The sequence below is a fragment of the Tarenaya hassleriana genome, unplaced genomic scaffold (genome assembly GCF_000463585.1).
Source record: "Tarenaya hassleriana unplaced genomic scaffold, ASM46358v1 Cleome28, whole genome shotgun sequence".
NCBI classification, from domain to species: domain Eukaryota; kingdom Viridiplantae; phylum Streptophyta; class Magnoliopsida; order Brassicales; family Cleomaceae; genus Tarenaya; species Tarenaya hassleriana.
Genome location: NW_010966021.1, coordinates 656,739 through 683,294, shown reverse-complemented (window position 1 = coordinate 683,294; position 26,556 = coordinate 656,739). Strand labels below are relative to the sequence as shown.

The 26,556-nt window shown below is 39.8% G+C and overlaps 6 protein-coding genes and 1 pseudogene across 11 annotated transcripts in view; 4 read left to right on the top strand and 3 right to left on the bottom strand.

Moving 5' to 3' along the window:
- Position 1: 1 nt before the first annotated feature.
- Positions 2-2,003, top strand: LOC104817788 (annotated as a pseudogene).
- On the top strand, positions 1,934-3,959 carry LOC104817789 (rust resistance kinase Lr10-like). The gene is made up of 5 exons (XM_010547111.2): positions 1,934-1,975; positions 2,181-2,248; positions 2,374-2,872; positions 2,955-3,270; positions 3,362-3,959. Exons 2-5 carry the CDS (start codon positions 2,206-2,208, stop codon positions 3,869-3,871), a joined length of 1,368 nt encoding a protein of 455 aa, XP_010545413.1. The 5' UTR covers positions 1,934-1,975; positions 2,181-2,205; the 3' UTR covers positions 3,872-3,959.
- Positions 3,960-5,155: 1,196 nt separating this feature from the next.
- LOC104817790 (rust resistance kinase Lr10-like) lies at positions 5,156-8,056 on the top strand. Its single transcript, XM_019203043.1, is given in 6 exon segments — positions 5,156-5,236; positions 5,869-6,067; positions 6,194-7,027; positions 7,029-7,131; positions 7,133-7,270; positions 7,370-8,056. Coding segments are annotated over 4 exon segments (1,035 nt in total). The 5' UTR covers positions 5,156-5,236; positions 5,869-6,067; positions 6,194-6,743; the 3' UTR covers positions 7,880-8,056.
- Positions 8,057-10,949: 2,893 nt separating this feature from the next.
- Positions 10,950-16,255, top strand: LOC104817787 (ATPase 2, plasma membrane-type-like). The gene is made up of 16 exons (XM_010547110.1): positions 10,950-11,090; positions 11,931-12,050; positions 12,142-12,378; positions 12,483-13,244; positions 13,343-13,465; positions 13,540-13,644; positions 13,735-13,879; positions 13,961-14,125; positions 14,205-14,443; positions 14,521-14,553; positions 14,652-14,733; positions 14,836-14,996; positions 15,092-15,265; positions 15,361-15,543; positions 15,616-15,797; positions 15,898-16,255. Exons 1-16 carry the CDS (start codon positions 11,025-11,027, stop codon positions 15,992-15,994), a joined length of 2,874 nt encoding a protein of 957 aa, XP_010545412.1. The 5' UTR covers positions 10,950-11,024; the 3' UTR covers positions 15,995-16,255.
- Positions 16,256-16,545: 290 nt separating this feature from the next.
- Positions 16,546-18,140, bottom strand: LOC104817786 (nifU-like protein 3, chloroplastic). Its single transcript, XM_010547108.2, has 5 exons — positions 18,033-18,140; positions 17,844-17,939; positions 17,594-17,711; positions 16,995-17,293; positions 16,546-16,872 (listed from the first exon to the last, which is right to left on the bottom strand). Exons 1-5 carry the CDS (start codon positions 18,132-18,134, stop codon positions 16,681-16,683), a joined length of 807 nt encoding a protein of 268 aa, XP_010545410.1. The 5' UTR covers positions 18,135-18,140; the 3' UTR covers positions 16,546-16,680.
- Positions 18,141-18,360: 220 nt separating this feature from the next.
- On the bottom strand, positions 18,361-21,644 carry LOC104817785 (putative glucose-6-phosphate 1-epimerase). Its single transcript, XM_010547107.2, has 8 exons — positions 21,369-21,644; positions 20,635-20,709; positions 20,167-20,223; positions 19,924-20,084; positions 19,620-19,760; positions 19,068-19,170; positions 18,868-18,967; positions 18,361-18,788 (listed from the first exon to the last, which is right to left on the bottom strand). Exons 1-8 carry the CDS (start codon positions 21,639-21,641, stop codon positions 18,580-18,582), a joined length of 1,119 nt encoding a protein of 372 aa, XP_010545409.1. The 5' UTR covers positions 21,642-21,644; the 3' UTR covers positions 18,361-18,579.
- Positions 21,645-22,321: 677 nt separating this feature from the next.
- Positions 22,322-26,556, bottom strand: part of LOC104817781 (villin-5) — an 8,443-nt gene continuing 4,208 nt past the window's right edge. For 5 of the 6 annotated variants that reach the window (XM_010547097.1, XM_010547098.1, XM_010547099.1 and 2 more), the window contains 15 exons: positions 26,369-26,469; positions 26,122-26,277; positions 25,951-26,019; positions 25,799-25,867; positions 25,559-25,696; positions 25,233-25,361; positions 24,979-25,126; positions 24,802-24,812; positions 24,425-24,565; positions 24,192-24,317; positions 24,055-24,117; positions 23,543-23,888; positions 23,067-23,260; positions 22,693-22,894; positions 22,322-22,587 (listed from right to left, as the gene is read on the bottom strand). In XM_010547097.1, the coding sequence (XP_010545399.1) occupies positions 22,781-22,894; positions 23,067-23,260; positions 23,543-23,888; positions 24,055-24,117; positions 24,192-24,317; positions 24,425-24,565; positions 24,802-24,812; positions 24,979-25,126; positions 25,233-25,361; positions 25,559-25,696; positions 25,799-25,867; positions 25,951-26,019; positions 26,122-26,277; positions 26,369-26,469 (1,805 nt within the window). In that variant the 3' untranslated portion in view covers positions 22,322-22,587; positions 22,693-22,780. The remainder of the gene's footprint in view (positions 22,588-22,692; positions 22,895-23,066; positions 23,261-23,542; positions 23,889-24,054; positions 24,118-24,191; positions 24,318-24,424; positions 24,566-24,801; positions 24,813-24,978; positions 25,127-25,232; positions 25,362-25,558; positions 25,697-25,798; positions 25,868-25,950; positions 26,020-26,121; positions 26,278-26,368; positions 26,470-26,556) is intronic. The other variant, XM_010547103.1, reaches the window with a different exon arrangement.

The window sequence follows — 26,556 nt, the reverse complement described above, 5'->3', positions numbered from 1 at the left end:
TCCGACTCTCAGCGGACGGAAATCCCTAAATCCAAAACCCTCGAGCAGTGCCTTCTTCTTCTTCGACGTCCATGGCTGTGAGTATTCCTTCTTTCTGGGAATTATTCGTTGTTCCGTTAAAATTAGGTTTTTTTTTTCACTTTGAACTAGAGTATAGGGCTGTAGTAATTTGTTTCGCGATGTTTAATGTGGATACTTGGTTATGTTTCTATCTGAGAATCGATCGATTTCAGTCTACGAATATTTTTATTGTTGCTTATCGCGATGTGGTGCAAATGATTTTGTGTATTGGAAATATTCAGTGGGATAAAATGGCTTCGGTGAGTTTTCTAGGGTTGGGGATTTTTGGGGCAACTTGGGTGGCTGTGCGGTGTAGATATCGAAGCATCTTCCGTGTATAATCTTAGACAGATGCAGAAATGTGGATGCTTGCGATAATGGAGAAGAATCTCTTAGAGAATGAAAATAATGTCTGAAGCTGCATGGCCTTACGAGTTAAGACCGGAAAAGTGTACGTACAATTGTAAAAGAAATCCGAATTCAACGAGGAAAGCATTCCCAGACACAGTTTGGAATGGGATCTTAACGTAACAGTTAAACCAAACGAACTTGTGGTGTTTCTCTTGTGTTGGGATGTATAATTTTCTATCTGGTTATGTTTCATGGCCATAGCTTTCTTTTCTTGTCTTTTGGGAATGGAACTCTGCCGGCCGAGCGATCATTTCTTCATGAATTTTGAAGAAAAATGTTGCATTTTCGGATACTACTGCAGACTATACCGGTGAATCCGAAACCTTTCTTGAACAATTTGACGGGGAAGACTGTCATCGTCAAACTTAAGTGGGGAATGGAATACAAAGGTATTACCCGATCCATCAGCACAAGTATTCCTTTTATTACGCATTTCCGATGCCTATTTATTCGTTCTTGCCTGAAACTCTAGAAAGTGATAAAAGTAGAGAAATACCCGATTATGTCTGTTCTTGGTCCTAGAACAATGCTAATCCGTAGCAGTCTGAGGTTATCATGGCTCGTTCTGTCATAGATTGAGATTATGTTTCGTCATATTATTATATCACTTTCCCAAGTATCCGCCGAGGTCTTTGGCCAACTCTTTCCGACCTTTGTCACAGATCAGGTTTTCTTGCATCGGTGAATTCCTACATGAACTTGCAGGTCTTCCCCTTGATCCAGTCTCTGCTATATCTTATGTATGAGCTGTTTTCTAGCCATAGCTTCATTTTGATTATGGATGAACTGTTCTCACTCAAATGTTTTGGGCAAATGTTTGCAGCTGGGAAATGCTGAAGAGTACATTGATGGACAATTAACAGGAAATCTGGGAGAGATTCTGATCAGGTAAAGGACACATAATGATCTAAGTATCTTGCTGATGTTGTAACACACACACACACACACATATATATATGCATGTGTCCTAATCAACATGGTTATATTCTGAACATGCAATGTGAAGGTGCAACAATGTTCTGTATTATTCGGGGTGTTCAGGAGGATGAAGAGATAGAAGAAGCTGACAGAGACTGATCTCATTCTTTTGGCCCTTGTGGCTGGCTTCAGTAATCATCGGCTTTATGTTTTCTGGTAATTTATCATGGGACTTTGCATTGGAAAATGGTAGGGTGTTGTGTGTATAGATATATATATATATATAGAACTTATTGCAAAAACCATCATTCAAAATACGCAAGAATAACCTGAAAGTATAAATTGGCGACGAAAAGACCCCTGATTGTAGAAAAAAATCATATTAGAGTAGACGTGGAATCACACGATTCACTATATATGTATGTGAAGGATAAGAAACTATCCTCAATTTTAAAAAGGTCGTCAAAGTCAATGCATTGACCCATAGAATTTAATTATTTTTTGTAATGATGTGTAGGATATTTCCCATGATCTCCGCAGAAGTCAACTGTGTGGTGTGGTCACATGGCCCTTGAGCGCTTCCCAGGCAACTTCTCTGTATTCACACTCCTACAAGGCATAAATACTAAATAGCTACACTCAACCCTTTCTTCTTATGAAAATATCTCGATTCATGTGGCCCTTCCAAGCCCTTTCGTCGACGCTTCCCCTCTTCTTTCTTTGTCATTGTGTATGAACACGAGACAAAAAAATATAATCCATCTTGTTAAACAGAGATAAAACGTTTTCAGGAATGAAATAAGGTTCTTGTGGAGTATGGACTCGTCCGGTGGAGACCCCGGCCCTCCCAAAATCTTCGGTACGTCAAGAAACATAATCTTTACTCTTCTTGATTCATCCTCCAAGAAAATGTTTATCGTTAAATCCGTACGGAAGACCCATGAAAGCGTTGTTTGTTTGTTTTTTTCTTCTCTTTCTGTTCAGTTGCGTTCATAGGCCTCATGTTTGGTGTGATCATCCTGGGTATTTTGGTAGCGTGCTTGGAGAAGACGGGTCTCCTCAAATGCCAGGAGGACACGACCGGTGACAACTCCGACCAAACAAGGCCCCAACAACAACAGGCTCTGTTCGGTCAAAACCAGATTCCGCTCCGACAACAATTTTGGTTCGATCAGAACCAGATTCCTGTCCAAATGTCACCGCCGCCGCCTGTACTTTTCCGGCCGATTCCAAACCCGCAACTGGAGTTCGCTACCATGGAGAGATTCTTGAATGAGATGGAGAACGAGAAACCGATCAGATTCTCCTCGAACGAGCTCAAGGCCTTAACCAACAATTTCTCCGCAGTTTTGGGTTCGGGTGGTTACGGAGTTGTGTACAGAGGCGAGTTCACCACTGCCATTCCAGTGGCCGTGAAAGTGCTGACGAGCTCCTCCGACAAGAGAATCGAGGAGCAGTTCATGGCAGAAGTCAGCGCCATCGGGAGGGCTAACCACATTAACCTGGTGAGACTGTACGGGTTCTGTTTCGAACGAGACATGAGTCATGGAGAATGGATCGCTTGGAAGAGCTAACCATATTAACCTGGTGAGACTTTACGGGTTCTGCTTCGAACGAGACATGAGAGCTCTCATCTACGAGTTCATGGAGAATGGATCGCTTGACGAGTTGTTATTCGACCCGAAAAAGGAGATCGGGTGGGAGAAACTGAGAGAGATCACGATCGGTACAGCAAAAGGGCTTGCTTATCTGCACGAGGAGTGCCGGAAGAGAATCATTCACTACGACATTAAACCTGCAAACATACTCCTGGACGGTGACTTGCGGCCCAAGGTTTCCGATTTCGGACTTGCCAAGCTCTGTAGCGTCGATGTCAGTCAGGTAGATATACATTTCAAGTTAAAGATTCCCTCTTACATAACTGGTTACTGTCTTCGGATGTGGCGAAACATTATCTGGTTTTGGTTGCAAGATTACGATGACGGGATGTCGAGGGACACCTGGATACGCAGCTCCGGAGTTGTGGGAGCCATTTCCGGTGAGCCACAAGTGCGATATCTACAGTTTTGGGATTGTGCTGTTCGAGACACTGGCGAGGAGAAGGCACCATGATCAGAACGTGAAGGAAGAGTCCAAACAATGGCTTCCACGGTGGGCATGGGAAGCACTCAGCAATGGCGAACTCAGTGAGATGCTGTCTGAATTGGGGATAGAGGAGAAAGACATGGAGAAAGCTGTAAGAATGGCGATGACAGCTCTGTGGTGCATCCAGCAGAGGCCAGAGGCGAGACCGATGATTAGCAACGTGGCCATGATATTGGAGGGAAGTGTGGAGATCGAACCGCCGCCTTGTCCGTTCAAGAGCTTCCATGGAACTGCACCGAGTTCCGGTGGATCTGATGGATTGAGTTCTTCTTCAGCAACCTCCGAATCCGCCGTTTCGAAGCCTCACCACATTACCAAGGAGATCCAAACATTATGAATATAGTTGTTGTAAATTGTTTGATTTTCTGTTGCGATTTTTATTTCAACTTCAGCCATAATGCAAATGTGAATGAGGGTATTGAAGATACAGCAAAAGAAAACTGCAGAAAACCATATGAACTAAAACCCCCCGAAAATAATTCAGAATCTCAAAATGAAAATGGACGGAGAATTACTTGTAGACCAAGAAACTGAAAATAAACACTACCCCTCTGTTTCTAAATAAATATTGATCTAGATTTTTTTTTTCACATTTCTTAAAAAAATATAAAAAGAGTGATATATGTCCTCATTAAACCACATCCTCTCTGTTAGTTGGATATTTTTAATTAAGGATAAATTTTAATTTTTTTAAAAAAATTTACTTAGAAAATCTGTAATATCTATACGATTTATATTTAGAAACTGATAGAGTAAATCTTTACCGGGACAAGGTCTTATTGCATTTCGGACAAGAAAGATTTATTTTCATAAACTAAAGAAAACATGAAATCGGTACATGTGATGTCTGAGTAATCTATCATATCTAAACTAACAATATTCTGAAGATGATATGACTTCCGGTAAGTCAACGTTTGTCCGATACATTGTGGCGCATGGACCGTTATTTATGTAAATATATCAAAGTGTATCCACACATAATATAAGACTTATATATGTAGTGGTTTATTGTATTATTATTATTTTTAATAACTCGAAATAAATTTAAACACGATTCACGTACACCTCAATAAATACTATCCATAACGAAAAATAAAAAAAGAAGAAGAAGACACATAATAAAGTTGTAGAGAATCCAGAGACTAGCAAATGATTGAGAAAAAAAAAATATTCAAATGAATCCAACAGCCATGTTTGTCCAAAAGAAAATCACTCATTGTGATTGAGAACCTGCAAATTTACAATCTACGAATATATATATATATATATATATATATATATGGAAGAATATCTGCGTATTAAGTTACTGAAAATATAATCGTATGTATTTATAAGAGCCACATGTTCTTGACGAGGTTGATACATTTGCCGGGTAAATAAACATCTAAAATTCCGAGCAAAATGAAAAATGAAATTAATCAGCTTATGTTTGTGTTTAATACAAATGAGAGAGATTTCTCGGACATTTCTATTTGAGAGCCGAATACGTGGGCCTTATGGGCCCGTAATTTACTTTTTGACCACTTTCATTAGTTTGAAGAAAGCCCATTTAGTTGGGCCTGTTAGGCCCATTATAGTTTCCTCTTCATTTCTTTTTCCCCGAAAACAGGCGCGAAACACCCGCTTTCCGACTCTCAGCGGAAATCGCAAGTTCAAAACCCTCGAGCAGTGCCTTCTTCTTCTTCGGCGTCCATGGCTGTCTGTGAGTATTCCTTCTTTCTAGAAATTACGAGTTTTGGTACGGATTTGAACTTTCGTTGTTCCGTTAAAATTAGGGTTTTTCTTTCTTTTCTTTTTTTGACTTTGAACTAGAATATGGGGCTGTAGTAATCTGTTTCGTGATGTTTAATGTGGATACTTGGTTATGCTTCTATCCGAGAATCGATCGATTTCAGTCTACGAATACTTTTGTTGCTGCTTATCGCGATGTGGTGCAAATGATTTTGTGTGTTGGAAATATTCAGTGGGATTTCTAGGGTTGGGGATTTTTGGGGCAACTTGGGTGGTTGTGCGGTGTAGATGTCGAAGCATCTTCCGTGCATAATCTTAGACCGATGCATACATGTGGGTGCTTGGGATAATGGAGAAGAATCTAATGTCTGAAGCTGCATGGCCTTAAGACTTTGCATAGGAAAGACCATAATTCAAAAGCCCCCTGATTTATATATCGAACACCCATAAATGATTGTTGAAAAAAATCACGTTAGAGTAGACGTGGAATCACACGATCCACTGCTACATGTGTATATGAAGGATAAGAAACTTTTCTCAATGTTAAAAAGGTCATCAAAGTCAACGCATTGACCCATAGAATTCAATTATGCTTTTGTGTAGGTAGGTGTAGGATATATCCACACTCCTACAAGACAGAAAGACTAGAGAGCTACATTCAACTACAATTTTGGACACGTTTTACGACAATGCCCTTTCTTCTTATGAAAATATCCTGATTCATGCATTTTCGGAAATGAAATAAAGTTCTTGTGAAGTATGGACTCGTTCGGTCAAGACCACGGCCCTCCCAAAATCTTCGGTACGCCAAGAAACATGATCTTTTCTTGATTTATCCTCCTCGATTGAGAAACCAATAGTATGTTTATCGTCAAATCCATACAGCAGATCCATGAAAACGTTGTTTCTTTTTTTTTTTTCTGTTCAGTTGCCTTTATAGGCCTCATGTTTGGAGGGGTCGTCCTGATTATTTTGGTAGCGTGCTTGCAGAAGATGGGTCTCCTCAAATGCAAGGAGGACACGACCGGTGACGATCCCGACCAAACAAGGCCCCGACGACAACAGGCTCTGTTCGATCATCACCAGGTTCTGCTCCGACAACATCTTTCGTTCATTGAGAACCAAATGGCACCGCCGCCTGTAACTTCCCAGCCGTTCTCAAACACGCATCTGGGCTTCTGATGGTTTGTTTTTGGTTCAAAGTCCGAAAGCGGTTATAATGTATGTTACAAGTTGGTTTTGTGTCGGTTTATTTTTCTAATGCGCAGTTAAAGCTATTAACTGCTCTAGAACGTTATGTCGTGTGTGTTTATATACGTTGATCGAGCTTATTGTGTATTGCAGATCCTTTGTTGCAGTCCTATTCGGTTCCGAACCGAATAGTTTGTGTGTTGTAATGATATGAATGTATGAATAAATGAAGAGATTCTTCTTGTGTGAGAAATTTTGTTCTCAGAAAAAATAACAAGTTCGCTACCATGGAGAGATTCTTGCATGAGATGGAGAACGAGGAACCGATCAGATTCTCCTCGAACGAGCTCAAGGCCTTAACCAACAATTTCTCCGCGGTTTTCGGTTCGAGTGGTTACGGAGTTGTGTACAGAGGCGAATTCACCACCGCCATTCCTGTGGCCGTGAAAGTGCTGATGAGTTCCTCCGACAAGAGAATCGAGGAGCAGTTCATGGCAGAAGTCAGCGCCATCGGGAGGGCTAACCACATTAACCTGGTGAGACTGTACGGGTTCTGTTTCGAACGAGACATGAGTCATGGAGAATGGATCGCTTGGCGAGTTGATATTCGACCCTAAAAAGGAGATCAAGTGGGAGAAACTGAGAGAGATCACGATAGGTACAGCAAAAGGGCTCGTGTAATCTGCACTAGGAGTGCCGGAGGAGAATCATTCACTACGACATCAAACCTGCAAACATACTCCTGGACGGTGACTTGCGGCCCAAGGTTTCCGATTTCGGACTTGCCAAGCTCTGTAGCGTTGATGTCAGTCAGGTACATCCGTACATATACATCGCAAATTAAAGATTCTCTCTTACATAACTCGTAACTCTCTTCGGATTTGGCGAATTATTATACGGTTTTGGTTGCAAGATTACGATGACGGGATGCCGAGGGACACCTGGATACGCAGCTCCAGAGCTGTGGGAGCCATTTCCGGTGAGCCACAACTGTGATACCTACAGTTTTGGGATTGTGCTGTTCGAGACACTGGCGAGGAGAAGGCACCATGACCAGAACGTGAAGGAAGAGTCCAAAAAATGGCTTCCACGGTGGGCATGGGAAGCACTTAGCAATGGCGAGCTCAGTGAGATGCTGTCTGAATTGGGGATAGAGGAGAAAGACATGGAGAAAGCTGTAAGGATGGCGATGACGGCTCTGTGGTGCATCCAGCAGAGACCAGAGGCGAGACCGATGATTAGCAACGTGGCAATGATGTTGGAGGGAAGTGTGGAGATCGAGCCGCCGCCTTGTCCGTTCAAGAGCTCCCATGGAACTGCACCGAGTTCCGGTGGCTCTGATGGATTGAGTTCTTCTTCTGCAACCTCCGAATCCGTCGTTTCGAAGCCTCACCACATTACTAAGGAGATCCAAACATTATGAATATCGTTGTTATAAATTGTTTGATTTTCTGTTGCGATTTTTTATTTAAACTTCAGTCATAATGCAAATGTGAATGAGGAGATACAGCAAAAGAAAACTGCAGGAAACCATACGAAATAAAAAACCGAAAATAATTCGGAATCTCAAAATGAAAATGGGCGGAGAATTTCTTGTAAACCAAGAAACGGAAAATAAACATTACCCCTCCGCTTCTGAATAAGGCTTTGAATGGAGATGGCTTTTATTTTGGGTTTTTGGTTTTAGTTTTTGGATTTTGGTTTTTAGTTTTTGGTTTTTGACTTTTGGATTTTATAATATTTGAAAACTCAAAAAAAGTAGCTTTTGGTTTTTCATTGATTTTTTCACTAAAATGGCTTTCCAAGTTTTTAGGAAAAGTAATTTTGTAAAAACTTGAATGTTGTTTTTTTTAGTTTTTGGATTCTAAAAACTCCAAAAACTCCTACCATTCAAGGCCTAAATGTCGATTTAGATATTTTTTTCACAATTCTTTAAAAATATATATAAAAAAAGTCATATATTCCCTTATTAAACCACATTTCCCTTAGTACTCTGTTAGTTAGTTGGATATTTTTAATTAAGGATAAATTGTAATTTTTTTAAAAAAAAATTTACTTAGAAAATCTATCGTATCTAAACGGTTTATATTTAGAAACTGAGATTGTAAAATTTTACTTGGACAAGGTCTCATTGCATTTTCGGACAAGAAATATTTATTTTCATAAACTAAAGAAAACATGGAATTGGTACATGTGATGTCCGAGTGTGCAAGATTTTGTGACTTAAAACCCTAAAATGAAACGGTGTGAAGACTGAAGAGACAAGGGTTGGTCTCAAAAGATGGAAAATCATGACATTGCTCTTATGGAAAATTAGCTCCATTTTGTAATAAAATAAACGATTAATTTTATATATAAAAAAAACTAAACGATTAAGAGCTTTTTTCACCATAGGAAAGAGAAGAAATCAAATCTAAACAAACAAATGATTGAAACTGTAAAATAATGCCTATTTTAAAATATTAACTTCGAGTGAGATCGTCCATTTATTAGGCTAAAAGTTTTGTTTTTTTTAATCATATAATAATATTTGATGTAATCTATCATATCTAAATTAGCTAACAATATTCTGAAGATGATATGACTTCCACTAAACCAATGTTTGTCTGATACATTTTGGCGCATGGACCGTTATTTATAATTTTATATAAATAAATATATCAAAAGTGTAGTCTTTTATATTCCGTCCTTTTAAATGAAAGAAGGGTAATTGAAAATTCGACCCCGATCTCAAAGGGTATCCGCACGCTATGTATTGATGTTTAATCTATTCCTCATAGAAAGAAAAAAAACATAACATATGTTTCTTTTTATAATTAGTAATTTCATTGAACTTTCGATCAATTATATCTCTACTGATTTGGAGTTAAATTATACATCTTCTTTTTGCACGTAGAGTCGAACCGGCTATTCTGAACGTCTAACGACCGATTTGCAATCCGACAACCTCAAGTCTCTATCACTCGACCACCACAAGATGGATAAAAAAAACGATCATATATGTAGTGGTTGTATTATTATTTTTAATTACTCGAAACGAATTTAAACACTTTTATAACGATTCATCTATACCTCAATAAATACTATCCATAACGAATAACGAATCTCTCATCTGAAAAAAAGAAGACAAATACATATTTATATATCCGTTCATATACATTTACATATACTTCAATGCGCGCGTGTGTGTATATATATATATATATGATGATAGTTTTGAAATGTTCAATGTATTCATATTTGAATTCTGTTCCATTGGTTGATTAATAGTGATGGTATAAAGTTTCTTATTTGTCCTTTTTTTTTTTGAGAAGTTGCTATGGATATATTTTATAAAATTACGTCCTAGTTGTTCTATGATCTGGCTCTTTTTTTTTTCCTCCAAAAGGTTGTTATACAATGTCATTCAATCATTTTAAATTTTGTTATATTGTTTTTTTATACAAATATATAAATTAAAATGTGTATACAAGTAAGAGAATATGCCAAGCATTATCATGTCAAAGAGCCGATCAAATATCCCTATTAAATTTTTTAATATCAAAGCTCTTGTCCAAATCCAAGAGACATTCGTTTAATCTACGAGAAACCGGAAAGCCACTTAATAAACCCTATATATATACATATATATATATATATATATATGTATATATATTATATTATATTGTATACAAAAATCCTTTTGACTAGTTTTTTCTTTATTTTTTTTTAAATCCGTATATTTTGTTAATGCAATTTAAGGGTTGCAACATTTTCAACCGTAGCAGTGTTATATTCCAAGTATTGGATTGCCAATGCAGTATACTCAAGTATTTTTAAATTATTTTTTTATTTAATTTTAGACAATAATTTTTATATTGTAAGAACGATTTATATGAAAAATGATGCTCCGATGCTATTTATAAGAAGTTTATTCATCTCTCGATATTAATTTAGTACTATATGCTATATATTTTTATTCTTTCATAATTTTCAATATCTGCCATTCTGTCGACGTACTTGATGATTCAGAAAACTTTGCATTTTGAAAATAAAAAATATTATTTTTGGAAGCCAAATTAGGAGGGTGTGTCCAGTGCTTTTTAGTGAGAAAATAATCGTGGTATTTGCCATAAAAATATCTATTTGCTAAAATTAGACACTTTTATATGACCATTTGCCGGAATGGTATAGTAATTATGAAATATTAATATAGATTTTACCATCGATATATATGGAAAGAGATAAATTTGCCCTCCCATAACATTGTGAAAAATAAATACCTTGATTAAATCAAATTATGCGATATTGCCAATTATTATGGTTTCTTGTTATCACAAATTACGACGTCATCATTAGCAAAATATTATTACGAAGAATGGTGGTGGTGCGTCTATAGAGTTCTGGGGGGTCCGTATGAAGAGTTGAAACGACGTCGTCTCAACCAGAGACGAGGGGTATAAATACAAGGCGCGCTATTGGCCGTCTCTTCGCATTGCTCAGCCACCGAACTTTTTTCCTTCACTTCCTCTCGTTGCCGAAGAATCTGATCTCTTCTCTGTTCTTCTTCTCCTATTTCTCGGCGGAGGATGATGGCGACCGGGAAGGGCGATGGTGGATCTCTCGAGGACATCAGAAACGAGACTGTTGATCTGGTAACATTTTCTCTCGTTTTCTCGGGAAAGTTTTTGCTGTGCGCGCGCGCGCTCGATGTACTCGGACGCATCTCGACTCGAATTCGAATTGAGATTCGTATTTTGATTTGATTCCATCGCTCAAACTTTCCCTGATCGAGTTTCTGGGCAGAGTGGGTTTGCTTATGATTTTCTTCGTATATGTTTTGGTTGGTGCAAAGAGTTTTTCATCATCTTTTCATTTTCTCAAGTTTTTCTTCCCTTTTCTCGCTCATCAAACAGTCCTAATTGTTTCATGCAGTCTCCTGGGAATCTTGGCTCGTAGAACTAGAGTCCGGTGGTTTGAAAATTTTCTTTTCTTCTTCTTCGTTTGATTTTCGAATTTAGGGCTCAGAAAAAAATTCAATTAAATCAATATATCCTATAAATATACGCCCATATAATAACAACATGTGTTTTTTGCTTTTATTTTATTTAAATTTCAAAAAGGAATTCTATCGATTCGAGAGAGTTGTGTCCTATTTCCTCTGCGTTACAATCCCCGAATTTCGGTCTTCTCCTCATTTATTGGGCTCATAATTCTTTCTGCAGGTAGAAAAACATGTTATCTTCTGTTGTGAAAAAAACTTTTTTGTTTTTGCATCATGATTCATGCCTGCTAGTTTGACGATTTTGCCCCTGTTGGAATTCGATTATGGCCTATAGGCCGTGATGCCCTATTAGCGTTACGAAGTAAAAATATGGAGGCATGGGCCTGGCCCCACCGAATCTTTTTTATTTTATTTTAAAGAATATATATATATATATATATATATAACTTTGAAGAAATGGTAGTGTTCATACATAACTCTGACGTTGTAGGAGAAAATTCCGGTCGAGGAAGTTTTCCAGCAGTTGAAATGTACCAAAGAAGGTTTAACGACAGCAGAAGGGGAGAACAGGCTCCAGATATTTGGACCCAACAAATTGGAGGAGAAGAAGGTAAGCTTCCAATGCCTGGAAACTGAAGAATTTCCACTCGAGCTGACTGAACATTTTTTTTTGTTTGTTTCTTGTATGTTAATAAAAACAGGAGAGTAAGTTCTTGAAGTTTCTAGGGTTCATGTGGAATCCACTCTCGTGGGTAATGGAGGCAGCTGCCATCATGGCCATTGCGCTGGCCAACGGTGGCGGGAGGCCTCCAGATTGGCAGGATTTCGTCGGTATTGTCTGCCTTTTGGTTATCAACTCCACTATCAGTTTCATTGAAGAAAACAATGCCGGCAATGCCGCTGCTGCTCTCATGGCTGGTCTTGCTCCTAAAACTAAGGTACTTAATCCATTGGTTTTCAAACATCTGTACATTACCAGATCCAGACAAAGTTTTTGCTTTGAGAAAGTTGAAGCTGATCTACTAGGTTTTTCATTGTCTAGGTTCTAAGGGATGGCAAATGGAGTGAGCAGGAGGCTGCTATCCTTGTTCCTGGAGACATTGTTAGCATAAAGCTTGGTGATATCATTCCTGCAGATGCCCGTCTTCTCGAAGGTGATCCTTTAAAGGTGGATCAGTCTGCCTTGACTGGAGAGTCTCTTCCTGTAACAAAAGGTCCAGGGGATGAAGTCTTCTCTGGTTCAACCTGTAAGCAAGGTGAAATCGAGGCAGTTGTTATTGCAACTGGTGTCCACACTTTCTTTGGAAAGGCTGCTCACCTTGTTGATAGCACCAACCAAGTTGGTCACTTCCAGAAGGTTCTTACAGCCATCGGGAACTTCTGTATATGTTCCATCGCTGTTGGTATGGTGATTGAGATCATTGTCATGTACCCGATACAACACCGCAAGTACAGGGATGGAATCGACAATCTTCTGGTGCTATTGATTGGTGGTATTCCCATTGCAATGCCTACAGTTTTGTCTGTGACAATGGCTATTGGGTCTCATAGGCTGTCCCAGCAGGGTGCTATCACCAAGCGTATGACTGCCATCGAAGAGATGGCTGGTATGGATGTTCTCTGCAGTGACAAAACCGGAACACTAACTCTCAACAAGCTTAGCGTTGACAAGAATCTGGTTGAGGTTTTCGCAAAGGGTGTGGAGAAAGATGAAGTGATATTGTTAGCTGCAAGGGCTTCCAGAACCGAAAACCAGGATGCAATTGATGCTGCCATGGTTGGAATGCTTGCTGATCCAAAGGAGGTATATATATATATATATATCTTCTCTGTTCCTAAATAAACTGAACTTGGTTCTTGTCATTCTTTTTGATGACCGAATCTGTATGGCAATGGTTTTAGGCAAGAGCTGGTATTAGAGAGGTTCACTTCTTTCCATTCAATCCAGTCGACAAAAGAACCGCTTTAACTTATATCGATGCTGATGTCAACTGGCACCGAGTGAGCAAAGGAGCTCCTGAGCAGGTAAACTGCTCATTACTGCTTAGTTTGATTGATATGGCATTTCCCTTAATTAACATATTTTTTTTGAAATTCAGATCCTTGACCTCTGCAATGCTAGGCAAGATATCAGGAATAGAGTCCACTCTGTTATCGACAAATTTGCAGAACGTGGCCTGAGGTCTCTGGCAGTTGCGAGACAGGTGATTGCCATTCTTTGAACAATTCCTACTCCTACTCCAGATTTATATTGGAGATAAAACAATGACGTGATTTGCATTTTGCTTGTTCAGGTTGTACCTGAGAAAACAAAAGAGAGCAGTGGTGGTCCATGGGAATTTGTCGGATTGTTGCCTCTTTTTGATCCCCCGAGGCATGACAGTGCAGATACCATCAAACGAGCTCTAGAACTTGGCGTCAATGTCAAGATGATTACTGGTAATTGGCTCTCGGTCACTACTTCCTCTCCGTTAAGTGAAATCTGTTTCTCATCTCTGTTATTTGCCCAAACGGTTTTAGGTGATCAACTTGCTATAGCCAAAGAGACTGGTCGTAGACTCGGAATGGGATCAAACATGTACCCATCTGCTTCTTTGCTTGGCCAAGATAAAGACGCAAGTGTCGCTTCCCTTCCAGTAGAAGAGTTAATCGAGAAGGCAGATGGGTTTGCCGGTGTCTTCCCAGGTTAGTACATTGTCTTCTTTGCCATTATACATATTGACATAACCCTTAGATATTCTTTCTCCTTTTTTTTGGTATTCAGAGCACAAATATGAAATTGTGAGGAAGTTGCAAGAGAGGAAGCATATATGTGGTATGACTGGAGATGGTGTGAATGATGCTCCTGCACTGAAGAAGGCTGACATTGGTATCGCTGTGGCCGATGCGACAGATGCCGCGAGGAGTGCCTCTGACATTGTTCTGACCGAGCCTGGACTCAGTGTTATTATCAGTGCTGTTCTGACCAGCCGAGCGATTTTCCAGAGGATGAAGAACTACACAGTGAGTGCCTTCCTTCTGTTTTTCATCGACTCGTGTTTGAGAGTTTAACCCTTGTAGTTTTCTGTTGTGATTTGCAGATATATGCAGTTTCAATCACCATCCGTATCGTGGTAAGCAAAAGTCTCAAACAATCCGAAATTTTTTCAAATATTCTGTCAATCAAGCAAGCATTCATTGATATTCGTGTCCCATGCCCCAAACTTTGCAGTTCGGCTTCATGTTCATTGCTCTTATATGGGAGTTCGACTTTGCACCGTTTATGGTTTTGATCATCGCTATTCTAAATGACGGTGAGTTTTTTTTTTCTTTGTTTGAGCTTATCAGTAACAACCTTGTGTGATTGCATAAGCATGTGTGTATCTGAGCATCGATGTTGCTATATTGTTAACCAGGTACCATCATGACAATATCGAAGGACAGGGTCAAGCCTTCCCCCACACCGGATAGCTGGAAACTGAGAGAGATCTTTGCCACCGGAATTGTTCTTGGTGGCTATCTGGCATTGATGACAGTCATATTCTTCTGGGCTGCTTATGAGACCGATTTCTTTCCGGTATAGTGATCTAATCCCATTACAAAGCACAAAAAGTTTTGGTTCTGTCAGGAAAAAGGAGAATATAAGTAACTCTAGTTTTCAAACCAATACAGAAAACGTTCAGCGTCAGGGACTTGAGAGGCAGAGAACACGAGATGATGGCTGCACTCTACCTACAAGTCAGTATAGTGAGCCAGGCTCTTATTTTCGTCACAAGGTCCCGAAGCTGGTCTTACGTCGAACGCCCTGGAACGCTCTTGGTCATCGCCTTCATTCTTGCACAACTGGTAAGCTTATTATGGTGCCACAGCTCGATTCTTGCGGACAAAGTATTGTTAGAAATGGACTGTCAGATTCTGACAAAAGGGCGAACTCCATGCAGGTTGCAACGTTGATTGCTGTATATGCGAACTGGAGTTTTGCAAGAATAAAGGGCATAGGGTGGGGATGGGCAGGAGTGATCTGGCTGTACAGTATAGTCTTCTACGTGCCGTTGGACCTGATGAAGTTTGCCATCCGTTACATACTGAGCGGAAAGGCTTGGCTCAGCCTTCTCGATAACAAGGTACCCACTTCCCACTTCCATCTCTGAATCTGAATTCTGACTGGCAAAACACTGAAATCCGTGTTGAATCAGACGGCATTCACGACTAAGAAGGATTACGGGAGGGAAGAGAGGGAGGCGCAATGGGCATTGGCTCAGAGGACATTGCATGGTCTTCAGTCCAAAGAAGCTGTCGGCATCTTACCTGAGAAAGGGAGCTACAGAGAGCTGTCTGAGATTGCAGAGCAGGCCAAGAGACGAGCTGAGATCGCCAGGTAATTGTTCTGAAAATAAAATCTGATAAATGAACAATGAAAACGGATTATTATTATATATTATTATTATTTTTCACAAAATGGGATTATTGATGAACAGGTTGAGGGAGCTTCACACGCTGAAAGGGCACGTGGAGTCTGTGGTGAAGCTGAAGGGTTTGGACATTGATACACCGTCTGGTCACTACACCGTCTAAGAACACACAGACTTTTAAGATTTGGAAGATCGATCTCTCATGGAAAAAAGATCAGATGATGATGAAGAGGGCATCTTTTTTTTTTTTTAATTTCATTTATTAGTCTTGAATTCCTATTTTTCATTACCGCGATTTCTAACATTGTGTTTTGCAAAATTTCGACGTACCTCACCTCCTCAATTTGCATTTGTGGAGGAAACCGAAAAAGTTTACGACATTTTTTTGACACATGAAGATCGAACAGAAATGTCAACTTTGGTATTTTACCTGTTGTGGATTTCATATATTACGTTGTTTCGTGACACTCGAGAGACTACCCATTGCTATTGGTCCACGTGGCAACCTCTATGAGAGAACGCAAAAAATCTTACCAAGACTTACTAGAGAAACATGTTACAGAATCTGTTCGGTTTTCCGTACGCATCCAACCAGAAGCAGTGACGCCAACCCTTTGACGAAACCAAAATATGTCCGTCGCCATAGCTTTCCCCCGCAGAGCTTTCGCGTCAACTCTTTCAGTTTCCGACTTATACGCAGTCCCAAGACGATGATGACTACTAGTAACTAAGAATCAAACTTATGTGGATGATGATAACATATAGCTTGGTACATGATCTGTGAATTTTTTTTTTGTATGCATGAGAAAAAAAAAGGGAATGTAGTGGTGATATAAGAGTGTATATGAATCAATCTAGAAGTTGAACTGCTCCAATGGCAGGAATCTTTTCCCTAAGCTTCTGCGTCAAAGCCACACGAACGGTCATCACTCCGGCGGCTGGACCGCCGAGCCGAACCTTCACCACGTAACCATCGATCCCAACCAACTCCAGCTCCCCACCTCCGGTCCCGGCTAGATACGGTCGTATCTCGGACAGAACCTGAGAGAACAACAACAACAGAACCAGAGTCATCAGGGGCCATTCTGATCGATTTCAAAACCATAGGACCGAAATGAACATATCAAGATTTTCAATCTTTCCCCTGTACTTTCCTTTCTAACCTTTTCGACATTTTCCTCGTTCAGGTCTAACCCTGTCTCGGTGTCTAGAATCTGCTCGACGGCCATGATTTCGGGTATTTTGTCGCGGAGACGGGTCTCTATCCCCATTCTAAGGGTCATGGCCGAGCTTGGACACGACCCGCAAGCTCCTTGTAGCTTTAGAACGACGACAAGTCCGTCTATTTCGTGTAAAGCGACATTTCCTCCGTCAGCCATTAGCGACGGCCGGACTTCGTCCAGTATTCTCTCCACGTTTTCTTCCGTCAATGGAAGAACGCAGCTCGGCGAAATCACATTCCCTTCCATTTCAAACATATATAATCTTGAGAACTAATCATTAAAAAAGTGATTCTAACCATTATTATATACAAAGAAACCTGCATTACAAAGTTTGATTATCAAAGATTTTACTCTGTTGTGCTCTGCATTACACATTGACATAAAAAGATACAAATCCCATGAAAAATCAATATATACACACACACACACACACACACAAAAACTTATGTTGTCACCTTCTTGTATGTATCCAACTTACTTCCGTATACTATCTGCATAACCTGTGTAAAATCCGACATAAGTGAGCAGAAGAATTTTACCTGCTCGTACTGTTGAAGCCCGTGTTTGCCGAACCCGGAGGAACCGTTTTATCCGGAATTGGCCCCTTAGAAACGCGCTGCATTTCGAAGAGACCCCATAACTATCTGAACTTGCGATCTAGCCCCCAAAAAAGGATGAACAAAAGGAAAAAAAAAGGTTCACAGCTTTATCCTTGAAGGAAGCCTAACAAAATTAAAACAGTAAACATCACAAATCGTAAAGCAATCAATAAGAAATTGGGCAGAGCACCTTGAAGAAGGACGAAAGGAAAACAGGGGATTTGTCGGCGGACGAGAACGAGAGGTTCATCATCGGAATCTGAGCTCGTCCCGAAAGGGCACCCATCTGCTTTCCGACCACCAAAATTCTCAGAGAAATTGCAAACCCATTTCCTAGTAAAATTAAAAAAGAAAAGCCTCAAAATTTAGCGAGCGAGACCGATTCGAGGATTTTCGAGGAGGTTCTTGGCAATGACAAGAGATTCGAAGGAGAAAACGCTTTGTATTTGTTGATGATGTGAAGACGTCGGGATAACTTCATTATGTGGACAGATTCATGAGTTCGTTTTTTTTAAAAATATCTGATAAAGCCACCCGTAATAATACCTTTCTTTCTTCCACAACAGCCGGGGAGGCAGTAAAAGACCGAGCTGTTTTTATTTGGAACTTTTCACCTTGTAGGAAATTATTTATACTGAGGGGGAGACATTGATTGATTCGAATCTCATCTCAAATTCGCCGTCTTCCGCATGTATCGATAAAATTTATGCAATAAACCATTAGGAATAGGAATATCCACCCGATTCACAACAGTTCCGACATGCTTTAATTAAAACAAGCATTGTAGCATCCGTCCGTTCACGCATGAAAAAAGCATTTATCACAACCACTATCACCGTGTATATATATATATATATATATATATAGATGGGTTTGTAGTACGGAATGGAAGTGAGGCTAGTGAGTGAATATGTGGGGAAGGGAAATCACTGGAGGACTTTGGAAGGGTCGAGCTGACCGCTGGAGTAACTGGAAGGGACGGCAGAGAGTTCGAGACGGCCTTTCCACTCTTCACCAGGTTTCAGAGTGATGGGTTTCTCTATCGCAGCCGCTTCCACGCACAGCATTTGCTTATACTCTTCATCCCCCATGTCCGGTATCGTCTTTGACTTCTTCTCCCATGGATTCCACACCACTGCATACCCATATGCATATACGTATTTATGTATGTATGTGTGTACGTACGTACAAGGAGAACCTGTATTCAATCTTACCTGCATCGGCAAGCCCATCCTTGCGAACGACGAAAGTCCTCTTTTTCTCATGGTCCAGAATCGCAATTTTCGTAGGAGTGCTTAGGTATATCTTGTCCACCTATTTTCAATTGAGTTGAGAGCTCTTCTAAGTTTATGGAAACGTAATTCGTTATTTCATATATAGCCGGTCAATTGGTGAAATGGATCGCAAAACTTACCTCGGATTCAAAAGTTATTGCGTCGCCTTGTTCTGTAAACCGTTCTCTGTTCTTTAAGTTGTCCAGATAATCCAGCGTCTCCAATCCTTCAATCCTTACTTCACTGAAACATACGCAGCAGAGGTAACTCGACAAAATGCACTAAAAGCAGCAGAAAAGCTTTTATCACATGCCAAAATATGATTTTGCCAGCAGGGACGGGTCTCTGTTAAAGAGAGATGAATACTGTTAACAGGCAGCACAGCCCCATTTAATAACAATTACTTAGTCAAACAATATAGGTAGAAGAAACATATTGTGATTGGACTCCAAGTCCCTGAGATAAGGTAGGAAAAAACAGAAGTCTGGAACCAAGTCAAATATAGTTTTGAGAGAACATCCATGCTAATGTTTAACAAAGTTGAAATTTCAATCCCTGGTAAAAAACTGAAACATGGTAACTGACATATGAGTATTCTCTAGCTAGATATCGAGGCCTACAAACTTTTCCAATAAAAAAAACTCCAAACTCAACTCATTGAAAAAGGAGAATATACTTGAGGCAGTTGTTACCTGATATCAGAAACAGAGAAATAGGTGTGATACGCAAACGTGAATGTAAATGGCTTTCCATCAGAGTTGGTGTTTCTAATACGAGATGTCAACATCAGTTCTCCTTCCACTCCCAAGCCTACTCTCAGCCGATATTCAAAACTGGATAGACACAGAAGGATACAGTCAGTAATTCAAGATTCCAGCTTTTCTTTGAGAGGACTATGGAGGAGAGAAGCCCCACCTTCTTTAGTAGATGTTTCGAGTTAAATATTTAAGAAATGTTTTAAGATATACAGAAAAGGGAAGTTTTGAAGAATCTTACTTGTGAGGCCATATCTTCAGATCGTCTTCAGACGGCCTTAAGATCAGATCAACAAAAGCCTTAGAAGTCGAATTTGACGGCAAAGGAGGTGGGTTAGAATCAATGCTCCAGATCCTATTTCTAGCGAATCCATGGGATTCAAGTGGACCAAGGTTACTGAACTGCACATACAAAAACATTTCAATAAAAAGTGAAAAGTACCACAGAACAAACAAGAAGGAAGAACTGCTAAAATACACATACTTGCGGGAAGCATAATGGAATTCCTCCACGAATCGGTTTTGGAGGCTTGAATATAGCCTGCACAATGCATCATGGATAATTTCAATCATTTGGAACTCTGAACTCATATATGCACATAACCTGGACAGCTCAACACCACCAGCAAAATTAACTAGGCACAGGATAGGAATAAGCAAGCAGGGAACTGGACACACACACACACGTGAAGGAAGAATGTAACTGTTCTTTTACACTTTCACTTCTTTCCATTTAAGAAGAAAAGGATAGGAAGCTGGAACCATACCATAACAGAATGAATTTGATACCCATTATACTGAGGGGCACAAAAACAGCAGCAAAGAGTTACCCAAATCTACCATCTTAAGTACTACAAGCCAATCGTTAAAGGATAATCTAATTCAGACAGCTAGGTTGAATTTCGTCAAAGCAGCTGAATTCCGAGTTATCAGAGAGTTAAATCTACAGTACCTTGCTACTGAGAAAAAGCAACTCCTCCCCATTTTCATTCGTCCATGATGTCACATGACCACCATACAAGTAAACCTGAAATACGCTCCAAACAAATCAATAACTGTACACAAAAAGCAACAAGTGCTCACACTCTAGGAAGTATACTGCAGAGAAAAACTTGCAAACAAATAAGTGAAAGCCAACGATTCGGCAGCACAATGCAGAGATGAAACTCTTAATTCTTATACAAACAGTATTTACAGAGGAATGTTTAGGGGAATCCATCTGCAACCAGAGATGGACTCAATATGGAATGGTCAGCAGCAGTTACTTTAATGACAAATCGCTGAGAGCCTCATTCCCAATTTGATGATCGACTCAATCTACAAGAAAAGTCAAACATCAATTCGCCACTCTATATGACCAAATCAACAGATCAGCACCAGGGGATTCTCCCGTCAATCTAATCGAATAAAAAAATTTCCTAATATCACAAACATTGCGCATTTCTCGTGGAAGATTCAGCGCAAAAATACACGGATCCGGTTCTTCCCCGTGACACATGCATACACTGATACAGTACACATTCACCACCTCTAAACCCCTAACCCCGACAAGAACACATAACCATACACAGAGATGCGGTAAAAGCACAACAATAATCACAGGACAACACCGATCTCCGACACAGAAATCGATCGGGTCTCGGATTGGGATCGGCGGAGCAAGAGAGAAAGAGAGAGGCGGAGTACCTCGGCGGAGCGGGCACGAGACTCGCGGAGGACGATCTTGTCGAGGCCATTGACGCCCTTGGTTTGCTCGACGGGAAGACGCTCGGCCGACATGGCGAATGCAGAAACCACGATAACCGAGAAGAAGATCGGAAAGCCAAGATTCGCCGCCGCCTTCGTGTGCTTCGTCGTGTTTCGTCTTCTTCCGCTTGTTTCTTGTTCACTCAGTGGAAAAAGCGCCTGCACCCTTTTCGCCGTTTTGTCCGCATCGTTTTGTACACGTCTCCGTTCCATTCTTCTTCTAATTACTGTTACGGTTTCCTCCAAACCCCTTTTTCTTTTTAATCTCTATTTTTTTAATACAAAGATTAATCCTCCAATTTCTCAATCAACACATATATAAAAATTGAAAAAATACAACTCTTAAAACATTTACTCTCAGACTTATTTATCAAAAAATCTGAACAATCATGGGCTATTTAACAAAATCCCAAAAAAATAAATCATAGTCATTAAACCATATCCATTTAAAAACTTGACCAACTACAAATAAATAGAAAAATTAAATAAAAAATCTACAAATTATTGTTTTTCTTAATTTTTATATTTTTAATTCAATATTTGATATTTTTACTATTATAATTTAATATTTAAATATATATTGCCAATTTAAGATTAAAATGATAGAATAATAATACAATAACTTTTTTGATATTTTTATGAATACTTAGATTATTTCGATTTATAGATAATTAAATTTTCCTGATAAATGTATTTTATCCTTTAAAATCCTAACTTTTAGTGTGTGTGTATATGTATATATATATATATATATTATAATCATATCTATAACGTAATTTTAGATAGATAAAGTTTATTTAGAAAATTGTAGTTTGAAATCGACGCGGTGTAGATATTTTTTTTTTCCGGGTTTCCCATTAAAGAGTCAGTCAGCCTTTAGCTTATAATTAACAGAACAGAAATGAATAAAATGACCAATTGTTCTCTCTACACCGTTCGATTTACATATCTCATAATTTCATCAGTAATATAATTAAAAATAGTCTCAAAATCACAACAAACGGATCAGTGTAAACAAATTTTAAGAAAAAAAATCAGGATTTATGCGTATAAATACGTCATATATGTTATATTTATCTGGAGACGATGCAGCAACTCGAAGATGGAAGAGATGTATGAATGCCTTTCAGTTTCAGGGGAGGAAAAGGGTTTCTTCAAACTGCGACAAAGCAGAAAGAGAACACTGCTCAATCAGATTGTTCTAAGCATCTTAGGACAAAAAAAAGGTATGTTGTCTCTGAGAGAAACCAAAGTGAGAACTTACTGTCCTTATGCGCCATTGTTCTTCAACTGGAGAACATAAAGATTCTGGGTTCGGATGAAGAAGAAACGGGACTGCAGAGGAGGTTTCTTCAGAACAAATAAACAGACATTTTAAGCTTGTTCTGTTTCCACTTGGGCAGCTTGTAGAATTCCTTCTTTGTCATCTCAAATTTCTCCGTGAAATCTTCCAAACTCAGGTACGCCTGCATAACGATTTCGGGTAATGAAAATTATGAACGTAGGATAATCTTGGCCAGGGCGATCTATCCGCGAAACTGTTCTTATACTTTGTGTCTGGACACGAACGCAAGTCTTTCATGTTACCAAATGACAGCCATAGCTGTTTCAGAGGAAGGTTTTTTTCATGGTTCTTACCTCTCTTTTGGTAACGTCGATGTCAGGAAGAGGGTCTTCTGAGTTTGTGGTGAGGCGTTCGTAAGGAAAAGTCGGGAGATCGATCTCTTCTTCGGTTTCTTCTTCTCCTTTAACATCATCTTGATTGCTCTCTTTTTCTCCCTTTGTCTCCTCTGTCTCTGTCGTTGCATTTTCTGCCTCCATCTGTACTGTTGCTTCATCCATAGAAAACAAAAATAGAAATCGACAATATATATATATATATATATATCTTGATATTTCACCAACATCACCATCACTTTATCCAAGAGTTGCTCATTCTCGATTCTTGATAAACCTCGAGATGGTAGCAATGGCAAAGTATGTGAAACGGTAAAGTTCTTGCGTGATATGGTGGTTAAATTTTAAGTTATCACAAGAAATTTCTGCATTTTTTTCTTTATTTTTCAAGATTTAGAAGAGTAAAGGCCAAGGTGCTTGCGACAAAAGGAGCATACCTTCAGAAGAGCCGGGTTCAGTAGGTTGCTCCTGAATGGGCGGTGGAGTTTTCTCGAAAAGAGCTGTACGAGCAGCAATGGCCGAGGATGTTGAGGCGAGTTTCCCAAGGACAGGGGCAATAGATTTCGGGTAAAGCTTCCGGACCATCGGGCTGACCATTGGCGGTGGAGTTGAGAGGTTTCTTGCACTCGGGTTCTCAAAGTTAGCCGCGAGAGCGTTGAAGGCAGGGGACCGTCCCCTCATCCGAACCCTGTCTGGACTGAATGACACACTTCTCGAGCGGGCCTGTGGCTTGTCTGGGACGCTGGACCGGCTGCTGAAAACAGGTCCCCTCCTTTTCTTTTTCTGATCGTAACAAAATATGCATGAATTCATGGAAACACAATATTGCCTCTGAACCGAAGACAGAGACTAGGACAAGCATCTGGAGATTAATGCAAAACAGCTTTGTACGAAAGTTAGAATTTTGCATGTGGTCCGACATATGTGATTAGATTATTGCAAAGCTTACATCTAGAACCGGCTTCTGGTTCTTCAGGATAGCAAGCTTCCTCTGGAAAGAGTTTCCATGCATCTGCAAGCGGTGTATTGCTTAAACTGTTAGCTTCTGCAAAAGATTTAGAACAAATGAAAGCAGAAGTCACTTACTGCAGACTTTGAAGAGTCCCAGGTGAAGAACCGAGTGAAAAATGGAGGCTCATTTCCTTCGGTAACAATGTATATCGGAGCCTCATGAGGCAGCTTTTCAAGGAGGAAATCGTGCTCAAGAAATTTCTGCAGAGAATCAGACCGTTATCAGTTCCTGGGATAACAATTTCTGTCCAGCAAATAGTATTTTGTTCTCTCTAATCGACCCGAAAAATCATGGGGCTCTTACTTACCTCTCCAATTGCTAAAGCCTGTGTTTTTTTCTCAGGGTCGACCTGTTGCCCTACCCATATGAAGATCTCGGTGTGACAATCCAGGATGAAGATATCTTCAGTCATCAAATCATCTTGTGTGAAGTTGAAGATCTCTGTAACCTGCAGAAGAGGATAAAAAAAAACGTTTCACTATACGAGCCATCGATAATTTAATCACACCGCTCTTTCCATGTATATGGTTTCATCATGATATGAATCATGATTCATGTCATGAATGATATGAGATTGATAAGAACGAAACTGTACTAGATGCAACATAATTCCCTGGCAATGGGGAACTTATAATGGGAGAATGCATGGTGGATGTGTGATCATAACAGAGACAGGCTAACTACCTTCAGGTTTTCTGGTAAGACAGCACAATTGTGTAGAATGATTGCCGGATAACAAAGCCCGACCATAAGAATTGGAAAAAACGACAGTTCACATCAGTTGAGGATGAGAAAAAAAAGGTGAAAACGAAACGAAACGAAGCAAAAATCCCGAGAAGAGATGAGCTTTATGCTTTTTACCGTTTGAGAAGGTGCAAGAAAAGAGATGAGGATCATTCTCTGCCTTCTTTTTAATCATCTGGCTTGGATATTCTGTTTTTCCGCTTAACAGCTCCCAGAACTGTTCCGACTCCGAACCTTCCTTTTGTAGCTTTGTCGGCACATTAGGCTGCATAAACAATACCCAAGAACGAGAGGTTTCAATACGGAAAAGACCCAACAACAAAAACCGAAATGGAGAAACCCATGATCTCAGCCTTGGCCTCAGATGTCACCTTGATCAGATCCAACATTCTCTCCATGAGTTCTTGGTCATCCGAGGAAGTGAGATTTCCACACCATGTGAAAACAGTAGAACCACTGTGTAATATGTAACAGTGCGATGAATTCAACCCTGAGGCCACCTGTTTGACTCGAACATAAATATGGGTGTACGGAAATGAATCTTTTATAATGCAAGAAAATGGTAGTTGTTCATGCGGGCTGATATATATAACTAAATCATGCAAATATCTTGTCTTCCTCTCTTTGTCCTGATCTTACGTCTTTGGTGATTATGATCCCTTTTCATTATATTGACTATTAAGTTGGGTACACATACTGGGTCTGTCTGAATTGCTTGCATGTTCTCTGGCCCAGAACCTTGAATCCGAAACAAGGCAATGCCTTCCTCGTCATAAGTGTTATCAGGGATCTCGTTCTCTGCAATGTACTTCTTGAATGCGTCGCTGATGCCACCCTGAAGAAATTGTCAAACGTAAAGTTCGAACAAAAAATGGCTTCTGGGCAAAACATAAAAGAGTTAGCACTTAAAACTCCGAGAACTGAAAATCTGACAAACCTTAAGAGTGATAAAGCTTTGCATAATCACGAAAAACTGAATCGGTTCTTTTCCCTCATAAATCCGAGCCTACACAGAATCAATAACAGAAATCAAATATCGAATTACGTAAAACTTCTGTAGCTTGTATTGCAGAAAGGAACCGGAACCACCTGAGCGGGCATAAACTTCATGGATTCTACCATCTTACTCGCCATAGAAACAGCAACAGCTCTATCTTCCTGTTAAGTTAGCAAAAATGCACAATCAAGTAGGCACAGTTAGCAGAATGAATCATGTTCAGACCAGCGAAAAAAAAAAAGTTCATGAAGAATTTTAGTTACCTCGACACTTTGCTTACCGAACCAAGTTCCTACAAGATATTCCTCTCTGTCCTCTCCAGGATACGAGTACTGGAAGATGTAGCAATCTCCGCTGTAGAACTTCGACTGCTCTGCAGCTTGAAGAAGGATCTTTTCCTCACCATTGATATGCCAAACCTGCAAAAGATCCGGTAATACTATCATAGAAACACAATCAATAGGCTTTGTTTGCTTATGCTATAACTTAATCAGACCATATGGTCACTACCTGGATATTTCCAGTTCCGTCAATGTGTGGCTGAGTTTCGTCTTTGGAGGGAGAAGTCTTGATCAGGCCTTTAACATCAACTCCTTGTCGTTGTAGCAGAGCTGCCAAAACAAGAAGCAAGAAATGAGCAGACTGAGAAAGGAACTCCGAAATGAAATTTTTGGATCTCTGCGATTATTGGAAGAGCG

Bases quoted from the DNA above. Each gene is read 5' to 3' on its own strand.
- LOC104817786 (XM_010547108.2), bottom strand. From the start codon at position 18,134: ATGAAGTTATCCCGACGTCTTCACATCATCAACAAATACAAAGCGTTT. The intron at 17,294-17,593 runs GTAAAATTCTTC...TTGAAATGGAAG, and splicing joins GGCTTCAACAGTACGAGCAG to GGAATGTGATTTCGCCGAGC. The intron at 16,873-16,994 runs GTTAGAAAGGAA...TTGTTCTCTCAG, and splicing joins ACGAGGAAAATGTCGAAAAG to GTTCTGTCCGAGATACGACC.
- LOC104817787 (XM_010547110.1), top strand. From the start codon at position 11,025: ATGATGGCGACCGGGAAGGGCGATGGTGGATCTCTCGAGGACATCAGA. The intron at 14,444-14,520 runs GTGAGTGCCTTC...TGTGATTTGCAG, and splicing joins AGAGGATGAAGAACTACACA to ATATATGCAGTTTCAATCAC. The intron at 15,798-15,897 runs GTAATTGTTCTG...ATTGATGAACAG, and splicing joins AGACGAGCTGAGATCGCCAG to GTTGAGGGAGCTTCACACGC.
- LOC104817789 (XM_010547111.2), top strand. From the start codon at position 2,206: ATGGACTCGTCCGGTGGAGACCCCGGCCCTCCCAAAATCTTCG. The intron at 2,249-2,373 runs GTACGTCAAGAA...CTTTCTGTTCAG, and splicing joins CGGCCCTCCCAAAATCTTCG to TTGCGTTCATAGGCCTCATG. The intron at 3,271-3,361 runs GTAGATATACAT...TTTGGTTGCAAG, and splicing joins GTAGCGTCGATGTCAGTCAG to ATTACGATGACGGGATGTCG.
- LOC104817785 (XM_010547107.2), bottom strand. From the start codon at position 21,641: ATGGAACGGAGACGTGTACAAAACGATGCGGACAAAACGGCGAAAAGG. The intron at 20,085-20,166 runs GTATGTGTATTT...TTGTATGTGCAG, and splicing joins TTCCATTATGCTTCCCGCAA to TTCAGTAACCTTGGTCCACT. The intron at 19,761-19,923 runs GTAAGATTCTTC...GTGTCTATCCAG, and splicing joins CTGAAGATATGGCCTCACAA to TTTTGAATATCGGCTGAGAG.